Source organism: Lepisosteus platostomus, chromosome 22, assembly GCF_059453375.1.
Source record: "Lepisosteus platostomus isolate fLepPlt1 chromosome 22, fLepPlt1.hap1, whole genome shotgun sequence".
Lineage (NCBI taxonomy): Eukaryota > Metazoa > Chordata > Actinopteri > Semionotiformes > Lepisosteidae > Lepisosteus > Lepisosteus platostomus.
The window spans coordinates 18,132,833-18,150,663 of record NC_142632.1 but is presented as its reverse complement, the minus strand read 5'-3'; the positions used below and the strand labels follow the sequence as shown (position 1 = coordinate 18,150,663).

The following is a 17,831-nucleotide window of genomic DNA, read 5'->3' as shown; positions in this document are numbered from 1 at the left end:
CCACGCAGGGGCTGTTGTTCTCGGCCGTGTTTCCCTGCAGTCAGTCTTGCTGAGCAGCTGTGGGGTATCTTCCCCACCATTAAAGAACCAAGACCTACATTAATGTAAATGAAGGTGCACTGCCTGCTGATATGGGTAACCACCAGTCTTCTTAAACTAGTGCTCTGTGATCATCTGTGCTGTGCATCTGTGCGACCACTTCCTGTTGTACTTTTGAGTATCATGGAATGTCAAGTCTTTGTATTTTTTAATCTGGGGGCTACTTTTTTCAGTCTTGTCAACTCCTAACCTGATCTACAGCCTGATGAGCTACTGTGGGCGGAATTTAGTATTGCCCATGTAGGTTTCTCAAAAGCGGTCTCTAAAATGAGCATCTCTAAAAAAGACCTTATTGCTTGCCAGCTTTACAGTTTGAGGAGCTCACTGGTGCTTAACGCTTTAATGCTTTAATGCAAATGTGAATGTGGGGTCTGTGTGTGAGTGTGGAAAAGGGGGTGGTGCCTATGTGTGAGTGTAGAGCAGGGGGTGGGGTTTGTGTGAGTGTGAAGCAGGGAGCAGAGTCTGAGCGTACATGTGTGGGGGCAGGGGGCGGGGTCTGTGTGTGCATGTGTAGGGCAGGGGCAGGGGAGCTGCAAGGCTGCAGAGCATCGTTCAGGGACCAAGAACAGTGCTGCTGCCCTCAGGAGTGAGAGTGATGTGCACAGATGAAATGTGGGGCAGTGCACTTGCGATGGTCCTCCCTGATGTCCAGCTAAAACACGGATGTGGTGGGGCTGAGCGGTTTGAAACAGGAAATCTTCACATGCAGAACAGATGCTTTTATTAAGCTTATCTAATACATCTCCCTGGGACTGATGAGTAGCCATAGTAATGGTTCTGTTAGCTTTGACTGTTTCTACCCGTAACTAGTTTAGTAGATGGGGTTCAGTTTCTCGTGGAAATCGCGTCTGGAGGATCTTGGACCACGGCGTGCTGGTCACTCACTCAAGGTGAGCTTTTCATCAGTTTTCTGTTTTTGTTAATGGATTTTGTGTTATCTGCTCTATTGAAAGGAAGTTTTTAAAGGACTTTTCAAAATGAATAAATCCGAAGGACCTTACGTTCTGATGATCCCTTCATACAGCTTTAATATTACAGAAAGAACCTGCTTGACCAGGTTTCTAGATGACTAGGATGAATCTTGGGGTGGATTGGGCTTCATCTATTATTTTCTTGGCTTCCAACTATCTTTTCATTAAAAATATTTGTTAACACTTGCTGTATGACCTTTAGTATCATTTTACTTTGAACTTTGAAATCTTTTTTAAAGTACAAGTGAGAAAACATTTAAAGCTGTGTGCAGATGAGGAAGTTTTGGAAACATATTTTAGAGAAGTTGCCACACAGCTCACCACCTGATATGTGTGTAGTGAACCTGAAACCTGTCTTTGAAGTCGAGTCTTAGAAGCACCAGCGTCTCCACCATTACTTTCTTACCCCAAAAATTAGCTATTTAGAAGCTGTGAAAGTTTACTGTCTGGTTTGTTTTTTCTCAAACAACCACATTTTCTCAAATGTTAAGACTTAAGAATTACCTTTTCCATTGCATTATACATTCAAATGAACAATTCGAATTTTGTAATTGTTTTATTGATGGCGGCCCAGTAACGAAGTTGAAAGTTGGGAAGACCACCACGCAGCCTCAGTCTGTGACGATAATCTGCAGATTCGAGAACTTGTTGCATTCCAAATAAATGATGCCATAATACAATCTAAAGAAAATAAAAATGCTTTGTGGATGAAGACTGGGATACAGTGAAAAGGGTAAATTAATTTAAGGTGCACTTTCGCCTTGAATAAACATAAATGAAACTCATCAGTGAGAACGTTCACCTATAGCATGTTGATTGTGTTTGAATAATTTTGAATGAAGAGATGTTTTGGCTTGTTAAAACTAAGTTTACATATAAATGTATCTAAAAAGATGAGCACTTACAGTCCTTATGCATGGCTAATCTGAAACATAGTCCAGCCTCACCCAATTTATTCACTTTGAAATGGTTAAATTATACTGTATTGTTTCAACATGTACATACACCATGACAGGCGCTGTGACTTAGTTACACTGGCCACTTATATAGTCTTTAGTTCCCTACAGATGCCATCCAATGCATATCTCCATTGAGTAGGAACTTACCTGTTCTCTGTAAATAAATCAGCTATTAACTCAGCTTCCGCCCTGTTACCTTTTACCCAGGGTATTGGAGACACAGATATAGCCCGCACTTGACGTACGTCATTAAAAAAGTAATTTTCTCTCCTCCAACTTTACCTCATTGTATTGAAGCTGAGTGGGAACAACTGACGACTCTCAATTTGGTGACCATTTCTTCTGTTGGAAAGAAGCTATGTCATAATTTCAAGGAAAACAAAAATAATCTGGACAGCCGCAAACTTAATTTTTAAAACCTTAGAAACTCCCCAATGTTTTTTACATCTTATTGTCTAAATTGTTTTCTCCAGTTAGGAAAGAACAAACGTTCCCAGCTGTCATGATGAGTCCAATGATGAAGGCACCGACCTCCGTTGTGCCGCCTTTGAGCCTTTTTAAAAAAAGCTTTTTTTAAGAATGTGTTCAGCACACCTGTTGCTGTCTTTAACGTATCGTGGAGTAAAGGTACTTGAAAAATAATCTGAAAGTCCTCATGGAGTCTGACAGAGATGAACTTCTCTCCATCTTGAGGACGTGATGCTGTTTCCTCTCTACATGCGCTGCAGCTGTCAGACATTTTGCTTTGTTTGGCTCTTTTCGCTCCATAGTTTTTATTTATTCAATGTTCTGAAATTTTAGCTGTTTTCTAAACAGTTTCTCCCAAAAGATCTGTAGTTTACAGTAAAAAAGTGACATTTTAGTTGTATGGCTGTGTAGAGTGGAAGGGATTATTCTTGTGTTGAAGATTGCCGGGGCGTGAGTCAGTGAGGTTGGAGTGGTGAAAGTGCAGGACTGATGGTGGCTGTCCATGCACAGTTGACGTGAATTGTGTTCAGGTTTTTGAAGGTCCTGATCATCAGTCCACTTGCCCTAGTCAGGGTCGTGGTCAATTCCGATCAATGAGAATTAAGGATTGATAAATGACAAGTTTGGTCTGCTTCCCCATACTATTATTATACTTAATTTCCTTATTTTATATACTGTCTGTAAAAGCAGCATTTTAAAGTGCTTTGCAGTACATAAATAGCATATTGTGCACTAAAAAAATGAAATAAAATGAAAAAGTAAAAAAGAAACAAAGTAGATACAGAAAGTTAAATCTTGCGGAAAATAACCAGATATCCCCGATTTGATTTAATGTCTGATTTCTTTTGGGATGGCAACCAGAGCTCAGGACCCTGAGGTCCTGTCACCTCTACAGGGGGACACAGTAAACCAGAATCAGACGCAAGAGTCAGGCCGGTGCTCTTGTCAGCTTCAATCGCAGTGGTTTAGCCTATTGAGCTACAGCATACTCAAGCGCTGCAGGAAAAAATACTTTTATACTGAATGGAGGCCACACTTTAGAGAGGTCACAAAGAGGGGAGTGAACATATAACATACAAGCTAGATACGGGGGAGATGGGTGACGAGATCACCTGTATGTACCTGTTCAGGATTCCAGCTGACACATTCTGAGCTTATTCATTATTCATTAAGTTTAGCTTAATACGCCTGCAAGTAGAGCCTTACAACAATTAATCCTTGAAAAAACAAATGCATTAGTCAGTTTTCCAGCTACAGAAACAGATGGCACAGGACAGTGGCTGGCAATATTTCTCCAATTCAGACCTCAGGACTAAAGATCACCACTAGATTCTTCATTACAAAGGACACTGTTGAATTATTACAATTAAATAACAAAACGTTGTGTAATCCTAGCTTTTTTATCAGAAATACAATCAGACAGCAGTGAAACAACTAATTCAGTATAAGGTTTAGAGAAGAGAGATTTGAGTATTATCTGTGAAAAAGCTAATTCAGATCATGTATTTGTAATATCTGACTGAGAGTAAGTTTAAATATGGAATAGTAGCATTGATCCCTGTTGAATTTTATATGTAAGCAGTCTTAAGACAGACCTTAAACCACCAAAAAAATCAAACTTGATTCTTATCAAGGTTACATTTAAACCGGAGAAGAGCAGTACAAGAGATGCCAAACTACTCAGTGTCTCATGATCACAGCACTGAGATTTAAGAGAACTGAAGATTAGTACTACACCCAAATCAGCTGCCGTAAGGAGAATTATCATCAGCAACTTTGACAAGAGCAACTTCACTGCTCTGTAATTATCTAAAGCCAGATTGAAAGGGTTTGAGAAATATCTTTTCGACGTTGAGGAGTTGAACTTCAACAGCACATTTGAATATCTTTGCAATAAAGATCAAGTCAGAAAAATAAAAATATCCAGGTAATCGAAAAACATTATTTTTCAGGCAAGGAAATAACTGAAGCTGTTTCAAAAGCCTCTGGCACCTCGTCAGAATTCAGGGAATAATTGAAATCAATTAACATTTCATAATTACCAACAGTGAAATTAGCAGAATCCTCTAGAGGAGGTTTGAGAGACAATTACTTAAGCTCATAACATATATTGTAACTGTCTCTGAATTTACACAGTAAAATACAACATATCTGATGGAAAGCTACAGGTATTCGGGGAAGTGATATTAGTTACAAAGGTATGGTACTGTATAATAAAGAGGACCACACTCGCTGGCTGATGAGTGATTAGTTTTGTAGTATGCCAGTAGTACTTGCTCTGTCAAGACACCTGAAGTGTCTTACGTCCCTGAATCCCTTGTTCTCTGTCACAAATCTCAGGGACGTCTTCTCTGCAAGTGGTGTGTATTGTGTCAGTTTGTTACTGCACTGGCTCTACTTGTTTTAGGCAGATGATTATTTCCACCTGGTTTTGTTAAACAGTGAGCTGAATAGCTAGATTACTATACCCAGAGCTATCGTTTGCTTAAATAGGAGTATCCTATGCTTGTAAAATATTTTTAAATATATCTTGAAATTAGCATCAAACCATAATAAGAAAAATCTGCAGAGAAATATTTATTACAGTTGAGTCAGGGTGCATAGGGCAAATATATCAGATTTTTAAGCAAATAATTCACAGTTTCTTGTTGTCTACAATGTTTGGGAAATTGATTATTTTAGTAAATGAACACTTTACGGCCATGGGTTTGGTTTATTTATTTCTGGCCAGGCACTCAATATACCTAATATATAAAATATACCTATGCTTTTATTGATTCCCTTGACTAAAATGAATAAAATAATTATTTTAGGACATTTTCTGAACTTCTCTTGATATAGTCTACATGTATTCTTATTACCTGCTTTCTTAAAGGTTTTTGGCTGTTCTTTTACGCTCTTTTTATTGAATTGTTATTTCAGAGTATAACAGATTATACAAAGTATTCTCATTAACCACTCCAAAAGACGCACAGATTCCTCATGGGAGTGGGGGAACCAAGCAGGTGAGGGTGTCAGTGTTAGTCTCTCTTCAATACACCAGCACTCTACCACGATTGCTCTGAACAATTGCATACAAATAGATTTGGCTGACTCAGTCAAAGAGCTGTGCAGGTAACCTTGTCACAAATAATAATAGGAGAGCACAACAGCACCCACAAATCACTCTGCATGCAGAGAAAGGTGAGACATAAGTAAGCTCTTCTTCACTACATTAAATCACTGCATTTTAAAAATGTAAGAATGGTTACGAAGTTAGTAGTTAATGACTCCCTGGATTCTATGCAGCTGTATCTTCAAAAAAGCAAGGATAACGGCTTCAACAACATGGCCTGTTCCACTCTCACACAACCCTTTTGGTAAAGCAATGTCTCCTATTCTACAGCACATAACTTCCTTTTCATGATTAGGAGTGGGATAAACTATACAAACCCAGACAGAAGGGAGGTAATGATGAGGTGATGCAAAGGGATGGGGAGAAAAGGAGTTTGGAAAAGCAGAAGGCACTTCTCCAAATTGAAACTCTTGAGTCATTGAGAGACTGTTAAATAAAAGGAAACTGTGCTTCACATTGTTCAGGAAGTTGTGAGCGCTGATGTACACAGCGTGGTCTGGGTGTTCCACAGTGGTGACAAGAAGAGAGACTGAATAAATCGATTTTTAACAGGCTCACGTGTTTCCCTGAAGCCTAGTCTGTATCACCTGGTTTCATTTGTAAATAGGCAAAAGTCAGACTAGCATAATGCTGAGGGGAATGATAGAAATCCAGATGACTGAGCAGCTCCTTGGGAATTAGATTTGAAAGTGAAGAGTCAGTGTCCTGTATTTGTAATGCTCCACTAGCAACATCAAGAACACGCGTTTTAAAGTGAGTGGCCAGTTTAATAAAATTTAATAAAAAGGTTTAGGTCATACATGAACCCTGCAGGTTGTTGGTGTCTTGTGAAAGGAATGCTTTGCACTTACGAGTTGCAAAATATTTTTGTAAGAGGCAGAGAGTTACCCTGTATCTACAAAAAACACAACGTGCAACATACTTTGATAGATAAAAGAAAGTGATTAATTAACTAACATCTACTTTCAAGAAGTTATTCGTTTTGGGAAGAAATACAGCATATTGTAAAATCTAAAATATGAATACAGAAAACAGACAAATTAACTGTTCTGAAAGTTCAGGAGAGAGAGGCTGTTAATATATAGCAGAGTGGATAGCCGGACCAAACTGAATTTCTGTACTGACCCTTTTAAACTGTGCAACTAGTAAAGTCTACTTAACCTTTTTAAATCACAGCTCTGGTATGACTTCCTTGACCTGTTACTGGGGAGATAATAGGGCTACAGGTTTCCCATTGGATAATGAGCTAACCAAGAAAAAGTGTGATTGCCTGCTTCTCAGTGGCTCCATCAGGAACTATACAAAACAGAGCGGCGAAGGGATTTCAAAAAGACATCCACTTAAGATGCTCGAAGTAACGGAGTAACTGTAGCTGTTAGAGGGCTCAGAATCAAAAGAGATGTTGAATGTGAATAAGTCAAGTTACAGAAATCATCAGTTACTATATGCAGAGAGTTTCTGGAGAGTTTCCTCTAAGACATTGAAGAATAGGTAAATGAAGTATATATCTAAAGAAATAATGGAGTGACAGACATTTTTATCATAGAGTAATTAGATGCTAGTAAAAAAAAACTCAATCCGCAGCACAGCCTGAAGAATCTTAACCCTAAGATAAGTTTTAGAATGTTTCTATTATTAACAGCATGTTAAAATAACGTTTTGAGACAGGTATAACAGAGACAGACTTTTCCACCTCTTGTTACTACTGCAGAGCTTGTGCGATGCTGTTGATTAACGAAACAAAGTGCTACCTGGTAAAGACATTTATGTTTGGGTTATAAGAAAGAGACACAAATTTGCATGTTGAATAATTCATATCCATTATTAAATAAGTAAAGACTTAAAACTAAAATTGTCAAAAATGTTTTGTTGCCAACTTGGATTTCTTTAAAAAGTCGTATTAAACAAAACAGACAACAGACAAGTGAGCGAATTGGTGGTACATTATCACATTCATGGAAATACGTGCGCTTGGAAAAAATAATGTGAAAATGTCAGATGCTTCTGTGCTGGACAGCCAGTCTTAGTCATAGCAGATGAGTGGAATTTTTTCTGAAACACTTGTGTCTCCTTTTTTGTCTTATGCTACACATAAGACAAGTAGCTATGACTCATAGCGTCATTCTAAACATTATAATGTTTGGCTGGTAACAATTGTTTTGCTGTTTGTTTTGTGTTGAAGGTTGTGTTATAGAAGTAGTAAAGGGTTTTGAATTGAATTGAAATGAAACAGGTCCACTCAATGTGTACCAGTAAAAGCATCACTGAAGGGAGTGAAAGAACATTCCTTAATGGAGTTTTACGGACACATTAACAGCCGTTTCTAAAAGTACTGTACTGAAATTAAATTGCAGTTAAAAATGCTCTAGTGATTCCATGACGGAATACCCTGTTACTTTTATTGGAATAAAACAGAGACTTCATGAAGTAAAATATGAAGAAATCAGTGAAATATGAGTTTCAACAGTGAATATAGGTCAAATAGCACCACGCTGGCAGAACAGCCAGTATTTCTTGTGATTCCTTCATCTAACAAATCACCCCTGAGTCATGAGCCCAGCCATGTGTGTACAAGTCATTTTCCACCAACTGAGATGATTCTGTCTCATTAACACAGAGAGAACTCAAGTACTGTAGTGAGTTCACTTACTGTAAGTGTTCATTGTGTTGCCTGTCAGCAGCTCTCTTTCCAGAACAACACAGCTGCCCACCTCCGTTCTCCATTTTCTTCTTGCAGCCAGAAGAAGCGCACAGTTGCAATTATATACCAAACTGAAATAATAAAACTAAATGTAGAAAGACATATGATGATCATGAGATCAAAGCAATAGTTTTTTGAGAAGGAAAAGTTCTGAAATTCACATTGATTAAGAACTTCTAGAAAAGCAGAACAAAGTTGATTTTAATTAACAAGCAAATTTGTTCTGTAATAACTGTGCAAAAATCAAAAAGGCATTTAAAGCAGACAATGTAGTCTGAATCAAGTAGCATTTCAACAAGAAAACAGATTTTAAAAAATGTTTCCATCTATTTCTCCATTGGCAAGTTTCAGTTCTGCAATGACTAACTTGCCTGTAATTATTGGTACTGTGAATATGGACTGGAACCTCACCAGGGGTCAGAGTGTGCTTGATAACCCAGAGATCACCTGTAGATAGGACAGATGAAAGCTTCCGTACAAAAAGTTGAAGCACTAAGTATGAAATAAACAACATGGTTGGTTAAAACTGAGTAGAAAACTGACCTTTTAAACTTCCCTGTTAGATTCATTGTCAGATGATAAATAACTATATGTTTTACCTCCCCTGGACATGTTGTTATTAAGGTGCTCATTATTAAGATGTGTTATATTATTAAGACAATGATAATGATTGTGATTGTGCTGCTTTCACAGATATTCATTGATAGTGTTGGACTTCCATCCATTCATTATCAGGCAGCAGAGTCTCCGTGGTAAGAGAACAGAGATCCTACTATATATATATATCCTTCACTGTCCTCCATCAGCGTGGATTGTGTGGCAAAATATATTTATAATATTCCACATTGAGTCACAAATGCATTCAGACTACTAGTACTCCAGACTGAGACTTTTTTGTAATCAGTATATATTATGTTGGTGAAATAAATCAGAAAATTACTGCTAACTACTGTACTTGAAATCTGACACTCGTGCCAAGAAAAAGATCTTCAAATAGCAGCTCTGCCTGCAGTCCACACGAGAGAAAGATTTACAGTAATCAATAACCTGTCAAGACTGAAAACCACAGTGCACACTTTGGTTGTACAACATATAATGTGACCTGCTAGTCCTGTGAACTGGCCAGCAGATCTGCAACAATCTTTTAAAGCCTTTCCTGAACCACAAACACCCCTGGGTGTCATGAACAGTAAACTACTTCCCCCGTGACAGTACTGTACCCATAAGGAATAGAACAGAAAGTAAACAGCATGTCGCAATCACAACGAATTCCCAGCAATGGCATGGGTGACACTCAGCAGTTTCATGGCAAATTGTAACAGTGTTTTCAAGATTCCCCTGATCACATGACCAAGGCTCGAACCCGTGATCATAGAACCCAACCTGCACTCAAACGAGCATCTTTGTCAGGTGATCCTTCCCAATTCAATGCCCTTACTGCGAACACTGAATTCTTATGGACATTTTTTTTCCTAATAAAATGTAACGGAAAACATTATCAAAACTTTGCTACAAAATTGTCTTGAGTTTCACATTGTTTGTGTTTAGACTAGTCTGGCTGCTGAGCTGCTATGAGTCATTCTGTTGAAAAAGAAACCTTTCAACCACAGGTTTCCTCCTTGAGAGTGTGCCGAGACTCTGAAGAATGAAATGATGTTGTATCTTTGAAAGTACCCCTCCCTCACCAAACCTGGTAAAAGTGTAACACCAGCACTAATCTGCACTATGCAGATTGGAAAGGAGTTTCCATGGAGATTTAATGCAGTGGTGAAATATGCATAATCACCATTTGTAAAGTGCTGGTGTGTTTAGATATCTCAGGCACAAGTGAGCTGAGCCGTTCATGTCTGACTGCTAAAGCTCTGTGCACTGACCACACACATCCTGTGGCTTGCTGGTCGATTGCAGGAAAGCTTGAAGCCTCATAGAGTCCAGCCAGGGTCTCTGATGTCTTACTGTTTTACCTCTTTCTCATAGAGAACTCAGCCACCAGCCCTTCACCTTAGTCACCACGGCCACTGCTTTTCGTTATGAGGGGTACTGTATCTTTTTTCATAGCTGAATACTCTCTTACAGTAAAAGGCTCCTTGAGGATTGCTGGGGAAAACTCATGGCCAGCTGCAGTAACACAAAAGGTCAGAACAGGATCTCTTTAGATAGTTTGCCTGTTTTCATTTTTAGGAAAGAATATGGATTTGTGATCCTCTTAAAGCACTCAGCCATTCTTTTTGTCTTACAGGGATGAGTGCAGAATTTAACCCCCACGGGGCAGTGCTGGCCCTTCTGTCTGCCGCCCCACTCCTGGTCATCCTGCTGATGTGTCTGCGCTGTCACAGGAGATCCAGTAAGTAGCCCAGCGCCCACTCTCCAGAGCCTGTAGGCAAAGAGGTGCCACAGGCTACATCTCTAAGCACCACTTTGGCCAACATTGAAAACGTCTGATGGCCCACAACTCTTCTAAAATTGAGCATCTAAAATCCTGGTTCTGAAGTTTGTTAATGTTTCGGAGGTATCAGAACCCCCAAAAGTCTTAATTGCACTTTTCTAGACTATGTTGGGGTGGGGTGTTGGTAATAACCTGCCACTGGATTCTTCACAACCGACAGTTAATTCAGCTGAATTCCCTCAGAGTAACACTCACCCTGTGGAGCTGCAGTCTGAAATTTGTAAACTAGTCACCGCTGGAGATGATAAAACATCAGGAGTTTAATCAAATTCTCTAGAAGTACCAAATAAAATTCAGACATATGTAGATGCAATTCAAGACTGAGCAGACACACAGCAGATGATACTTGAAGTAGACAAGTTTTTTGTAGTGTAGTAAAAACATATGCTGCAATGTAGTAAAACATGTTTTAAAACATCTAAATACAAAATGGGAAACACTGAGATGGGAGGGAGTACTTGGGGAAAAGGTTCAAGTGTTTATACTTACATTTGTACACCTTGTAGAGAATGTGGGGAAAGCAATAGAAAGGCAAACAAAATGCTAAGGTGTACAGTTAAAAGCTTAGAGTTTAAATTATTCTTGTTAGGGAATCCATCAAGAAGAGCAACCAGATGCATTGACAAGCTGAAGAAACTGAACCATGTTAGTTTAGAACATAGACGACTGCGAGTCTAAATACAAGTATTATAAAATCCTTTAAAAATCCTTTTTCTGATGACACAATCTGTCCTCATCAGCAGCTGACTATGTCAGAAAGCAGCAGGTTGCAGGAGTTCATGCTACTGTTTTGCTCAGTTAGCATATTTTAATCTCTATGTAAAATCCTGCTCAGGTGCCCTAATTCTGAATTTGTATTCTCAGCTTCGAACCTCTGTAACAGATTTTACTCTGAAGGAGTGTGTGTTGGACTGGCGTCTGATTCAGGGTGAACCTGCCTTGTGCCTGTTGCTTGCTAGGATGAACTCCAGCTCCCAGAGCTGCTCGATGAAGCAGTTAAAAAATAGATGGATGTCTGTTTAATGTGAATGAGGCCACACATTAAAGTGGGAATTATGTGTTCTATGGCATACTGAATCTGATGAGCAGACATGTTATCCAAAACCTCCACTAAATCAAATGCATTTTTATGTTCTTTTGTTTCGCAGTGAAAATACGAGAAGAAAACCAAATTTACGACCCACAGCTATTGTAAGTAAAGCAGAATTTAAAATAAAGCTAACAGGTTCGTGTGTGGGACAAACTCTGGAAACAGCAAAGGCACACAGGCACAATGAAAGCTCCAGTTTATTTCCACAGTCCAAAGACATAATGATAGATTAATTGGCTTTTGGGAAAATTGGCCCTGGTGCAAGTGTGTGAGTGTGTGTGTCTGTGTGTGCCCTGTGATGGACTGGCATCCTGTCCAGGGTACATCCCACTTTGAGCATATTGCTGGCCAGGAAAGGCTCTGGCTCCCTGTGACCCTATGCTGGATAAGCAGTTGAAAATGGGTGGATGTATGTCTTTACTAAGATGATCCTGTTTCCACATCAGGTCAGGAAGATGTGATTGCTGTAACCCTTTCTTTACACAGCATGAGACAGAGATTAAACTCTTGGATTGCAACACCTCCGGTTGAGCAGTCACCTCACTTGACCACAATGATGATCTTATCTCTTGTGCAACATGTTATTTAATAAATACCCTAATATTCCAACTTCTTAATTTTACTTTCTCTTCTAACTACAGTGAAGATAGGGGATTCACTGTCATTCGCTCTAAAACAGGTGAGTGGTTTTATTTTGGCCCACTTTAATTTGTACTGTGATGACAAATAACTGAGCTAACACCAACAGCAGCTGAGCATAGCCTGATATTTCATTGTTTCATATAAAATGCGCAAGAAGGATTTAACAGTCAGGATTCTTTTTTTCTTATTGTTCAACTCAGTTCTCCTATTTCTTTGTAATACTGGGCCAAACCCTTACAATGATGCTAAAGGTATTTGAGATGCAGTAGCAGCTTTTCAAACAGGAGCAGCCTTGTGCTGATGAGGTTTCCTTACTTGTTTGTTCTCTCTCCAGTGACACGGCCCAATCAGATTGTCAGAGCGCCGCCCCCTTTACCCCCAGAGTAAGTACAGATCTGTGTCCAAAAGTGAGTTTTGGAGTTTGTTCTTGCTGACTCACAGTATAGTAAACTGTATAACATTCTGTACCATTTAAAAACGATTTAAAATGCTAAAACAATATCTGCTTACTGAATAAACCACCTGAGTCTTTTAGGTGGCAACAGTACTTGTGTCCTTTCCTTATTGCCCATAGTTGAGATCCAGACCTACAGAACAGCTGATTTTATTCTGAAACATCAGAATCACTACAGGGTGGACACACGTGGAGGCTAATAAGCTTGATGTCTGATTTGTTTGTTACACCAGAGCTAATTTACAATTGCTGTTACAGTACATGTATCTAACCCATTTTTCTAGGTTTTCCAATGTAATTACTTTTCAGAATGTTTGAGCTTTTATTTTCCACTTGGAGGAGGTGTGTTACAATGTGTAAATAAAGGTGAAATACATTCTGATGTAATGTGTCTTGATTTCAGGATGTTAGGCCACAAAATGTGTTTCTTTACAACAAGGGTGTGTAGACTTTGTATAGGTATAGTATATATGCTTTGTGTGTAAAACATGATATTTGTTTTTGTAGGGAATCTCAACTGGAGATTGAGCAGGATGCCCAAGGTAAGCACTGCTGACCTGTCTAAAACATTCACTGTGAAATGACATGCTTGAAATCTGCCTTATTTAAAACTGCCATTAAACAATTGCAGATGTTTTATACATTTTCTCAAATAAAGTTTTTTCAAATTCTCAAATTAGGGGCCAAAGATGCATCTCTGCTGTTCCAGTAAAGTATACTGTATGTACAAACATATATTTAGAAAATGTAAATGGAACCTATTATTAATAAGAAAAACTGTTTTTCTCTTTATGAATAAATGCACATTCTGTCTGATTGATAACATCAATAGAGCATAACAAAATCTGGATTATGCACTACTTATTACACGCTTAAGTAGGCTTATTACGCAAGGTTTGTATTCACGTCTGTTCAAGTGTCTAATGGGTTATTTAATATTTAGACTGGGGATCTATTATGCATTTTGCATTATATACTGTATATATGTTTTTGTTTTCTTTTTATGCATAAACCATCATTAAAAAGGCTTTCATAAAACTGTTGACAATCCCTGTTGTAATATTCATTAAGCCTTTCAATAGAAGGCCAAATGTTTCTTAACGAGTTCATTCTGAAACGAGCACAAGCAATTTAAATAGAAACTTTGCCGTTTCGATCTACGACTGAACTCAGTGCTTCAGGAAGTTTGAGACTCCTGCCCATGAGACTTGTTCAGCCCTTTCAGTTTTAATGTAATTTCCTTTCTTACTTATGTAATTTTGATCTTCTTTATTTCAGCAGTAGTCAATGGAGAACACTCAAAATATCAAAATGTCCCCATCTGTAAGTCAAATTTTCTTATGTTGGCAAACATAAGACAGGTTGAAAATAAGCATAGGACACAAACATGTAGCTTCTTTGAGCTTATGTTTGTTTTTTTAGAATTCTGATTGTTTCAGTGCTCCTTTTTCATTTTGGGAGCAAACGAACTTTGCTTCTGTACAAGATCCTCTTGTGCGAAGTATCTGATGTCCACACCAAACAGGAACAGCAGTCACTCCACAATCATGTCTTTGTTACAGCTTGCGTTGTCACCGTGTGGGTTTGGGAATGGAGAATCTCCTGGGGACTCACATGTGACAAGGCATAGCCTAAACCTAGATCAAACACTAAAAAACTCTGTTTTTACTTTACTTTCAGTGGCAAAAGAGGGCTGTGAACCAATGTATGTGTAAGTATTTCAGGTTTTCTTGATAAAACCCCTTTCACCTTGCCAACAGCTTGCAGAGTCCTGCCCTGAGGACCCGAGCTGGTTTAGTGTGCTGTACAGAAGTGCCCTGGGACACTGGACTTCAGCTCACTCTGACGCTGGCTCCAATGCCTGATTTTCAGAATTGCAATAAGAGAGCTGAAGTCCAAAATGTTTGACAAGACGGAGACCTGTTGAAGGGGCGGAAATGCGTAGGCTGAGCTATTTGCCCTTTAGAGAGAAAGCAGATTGAGATGACATTTAGGGCGTAGTCACGCCTCATGCTCTGCTCGCGTTTGCAATACCTGCTATTGAGTCATGTTCAGATTTACCTTATCTCCGCTCCATGCATGGCTGTTGTAGAGGCTAATGCACTGCACCGTGAATGGCTATGCAATGATATTTCCACTGTCACATAAGAATATGCCTCAACTGATTAAAGCAAAAACCTAACTGACCCTTTGTGCACCTAAAGTCTGGAATTCGCAAGGATAAATGCAGGGTGGAAGTTACACCCTGCAACATTTTGCTATGGAGATTTTTGCAGTTATTACACCATCTTAAATATACTCTGTAATCTCTTAATGCTAACTGACAGTGAGGTATTTTATAAAGGTACTTCAGGAACATGCATTATGATTTCTATGAAGATTTCATTGAAACACCCATATTATAAGACAGGTTGATTAAAAGGTGTTTATTTAAAAGTTCAAAGGGAGGTCAAATTCTGATTTCACTCTTCAATGTATAAATGGTCCCTGGCTGCACAGAACTATGTGAACATCTCTTCTAGAAATCCACCTTCCACCCCAACTTCATCCCTGCAGCTGCCTCCCTAGTTCATTCCTCAGGGGTGAGGGGAGGTTGTGGCAGCACTGGTCTTTGGCCAGAGCTGTCACTTCCTCAGCCAGGCGAGTTAAAGTTAAAGTAGTTAGATATGCACTACTTTTATATTTATCTTCTCATTTCATCGTTACTAGAATATGACCAAACAACTGAATTTGATGTTGTATCAAAGCCAAGAGCATTGACCACAATCTGGTGTATAAACTATTGTTCAGCCACCAGAAGGCAGGACTGCACCCTAAGTGGGACACCAGCCACTCAGAGGACACACATACAAACAATTTAGAGACACCAGTCAGGCTGCCAGCATGTCTTTGGGAGGAGGGAGAAAGCCTGGGGAGAACACGCAAACACCACACAGACAGAGGCACAGTCTAGACTCAAACCCTGGACCCAAGAAAGGCAGGGCAGCAGAATTAATCACCTCACCACTATGTGACTCTTGCTACTTAGTTAAGTGTAATACTTTAATGCTGTTTTACAGGGATCCAATTGCAGGATCACCATATCAAAACTGCATACTAAAGACCTCGGAGAAAGGTAAGTAACACTTGGATGAGACAAACTGAACTTCCCCAGAATTCTGTGATTCTTCTGAGAATGAAACATTCAGAGTGATGCGATATCATTCAGCATAACAAATGTATGGCTTCATCGATACATCCACTGTACCACTAACCGATGAATGTTCTTGTATAACTGACTGGATGGATGCCTTCGGTCTAATGGATTCATAGCTGTATCAAAGTCATTTTTCTTAGAAACAGTCTAAAAGTAAAATAGATCTGATATAAATAAAAAAAGACAGAAAATGTATCCAGAGATATTTCACAAAGACAAAAAAATATTCCATTAAAACACTCCAATGCCTAAGTCCAAATCAAATCACTGGCACTTTTCCAAAGCCAAATTCAGCTAAACTGACAGCTGTAATGTTCTTTGCTTCTATGACATTCTGAAATATTCTGAGTAGTGCTTAGTAACTAATAATGGTGTACATACACAAACACAGCAGGGAGGGTATGAAAAGGACACTGGATAGGATAAGACATTTGTCCTGTCATCAAGAGTCATCTGTGTATTTACTGATTTGCTTGAAATACTTCCAGAATCATTTTCTTGGGGCCTCTCCAGTGGCTCAGCTGGTAAAGGTGATCTGTGGCCGTGTGTTGTGAGTTCAAGTCTGGGTCATGTGATTCCCCCAGCGGGAGCTCGCGGTTGGCGGAGTGCCGCCGAGGGGAGGGGTGAGATTAAGTGGGTCAGGGCTCTCTTGGCTCTCGGACACAGCGCCCCCTGCAGGGTGCTGGCACGCAGTGTCTGAGCGGCCTGTGACGTGTTAATAGACGATAGGCAGGTCAGGGGAGCCGCCTGCATTGCCTCTTTCTCACCTGTGTGAGTATGTATCTGAGCCAACTCAAGAGAACCAGCACTGGGGACTCCACACTGGCTGGTGGGAGGCAGTGAACCACCTGCTAATGGAAATGGATCTGTATGAGACACTCCTGCTCTGACTGAGTCATTACCACTCAGAGGGAGAGGAGGGAAAGGGGCATCGGGATAGGCTCCACATGGAACTTCATTCTCAGTGCTAATTACTCAGACCAGTGCCTTCTTCTACAGGGTTTTCCATATGACAATCTCAAAGGAGAGCAGAACAAGAAATAATTAGTGATCCACGTTTTCTAAAAGGGGGTTTTCCTGCACCTTCCAGAGGGAACCCTGTGACCCAGGGCTCTGAAGAGCCCTCAGAACTGCAAACCGTGGTCAAGGCCGTGCCTGACCGCACGTCCCATGCAAATAGCATGCCCTACCACCCAGCTGCAACAAAGAAAACATCTGGAGAAATGCAATAGAGTGCACGCCGTTCTGGACTGTTGCACAAGTCAAATTAATTTTGAATAAAAAGTTTAATTTACAACAAATTCTTTAAGATTCCTGTTTGCAGAGGCTGATTTGTATAATTCTGCTTGCCTATACTGAGTATAAGCCTCCCTACCTCCTCATCTTGTCTAACATTGCAACCTAATGCTCAAGAAAACAATTAGGACAGATCAGATGACATCCTTTTGGTTTCTTCAGTCCAGGCAAAGGTGAGAAATATCACTCCCCCAGACCAGAGCTCTAACTCTCCAAAAGCCACAGGTGATAATGAAAGTGGCAGAAAGGCTATGAGCCTGAGCTGCAGCTCAGCACTGAAAACCCACATGAAAGCTACACACACTGCACATCGCTAAACAGCAGTTTGGTCTTTCTGATTTTTTTGACATCACAAAAAAAGAGATCGGACTGGTAGGGTGTGAAACTCTTAACG

General features: G+C 39.6%; 1 protein-coding gene across 3 annotated transcripts in view; it reads left to right on the top strand.

Moving 5' to 3' along the window:
* Nucleotides 1-587: 587 nt before the first annotated feature.
* The window catches only part of LOC148643722 (linker for activation of T-cells family member 2), a 23,421-nt gene continuing 6,177 nt past the window's right edge, over nucleotides 588-17,831 (top strand). Inside the window, exons 1-11 of one of the 3 annotated variants that reach the window (XM_088616318.1) lie at nucleotides 588-989; nucleotides 9,007-9,065; nucleotides 10,390-10,448; nucleotides 10,553-10,657; nucleotides 11,908-11,950; nucleotides 12,491-12,528; nucleotides 12,826-12,874; nucleotides 13,453-13,487; nucleotides 14,227-14,268; nucleotides 14,626-14,656; nucleotides 16,005-16,060. In XM_088616318.1, coding sequence (XP_088472444.1) covers nucleotides 918-989; nucleotides 9,007-9,065; nucleotides 10,390-10,448; nucleotides 10,553-10,657; nucleotides 11,908-11,950; nucleotides 12,491-12,528; nucleotides 12,826-12,874; nucleotides 13,453-13,487; nucleotides 14,227-14,268; nucleotides 14,626-14,656; nucleotides 16,005-16,060 — 589 coding nt within the window. In that variant the 5' untranslated portion in view covers nucleotides 588-917. Of the gene's footprint in view, nucleotides 990-9,006; nucleotides 9,066-10,389; nucleotides 10,449-10,552; nucleotides 10,658-11,907; nucleotides 11,951-12,490; nucleotides 12,529-12,825; nucleotides 12,875-13,452; nucleotides 13,488-14,223; nucleotides 14,269-14,625; nucleotides 14,657-16,004; nucleotides 16,061-17,831 lie in introns of all 3 variants that reach the window. The other 2 variants (XM_088616317.1, XM_088616319.1) reach the window with 2 other exon arrangements.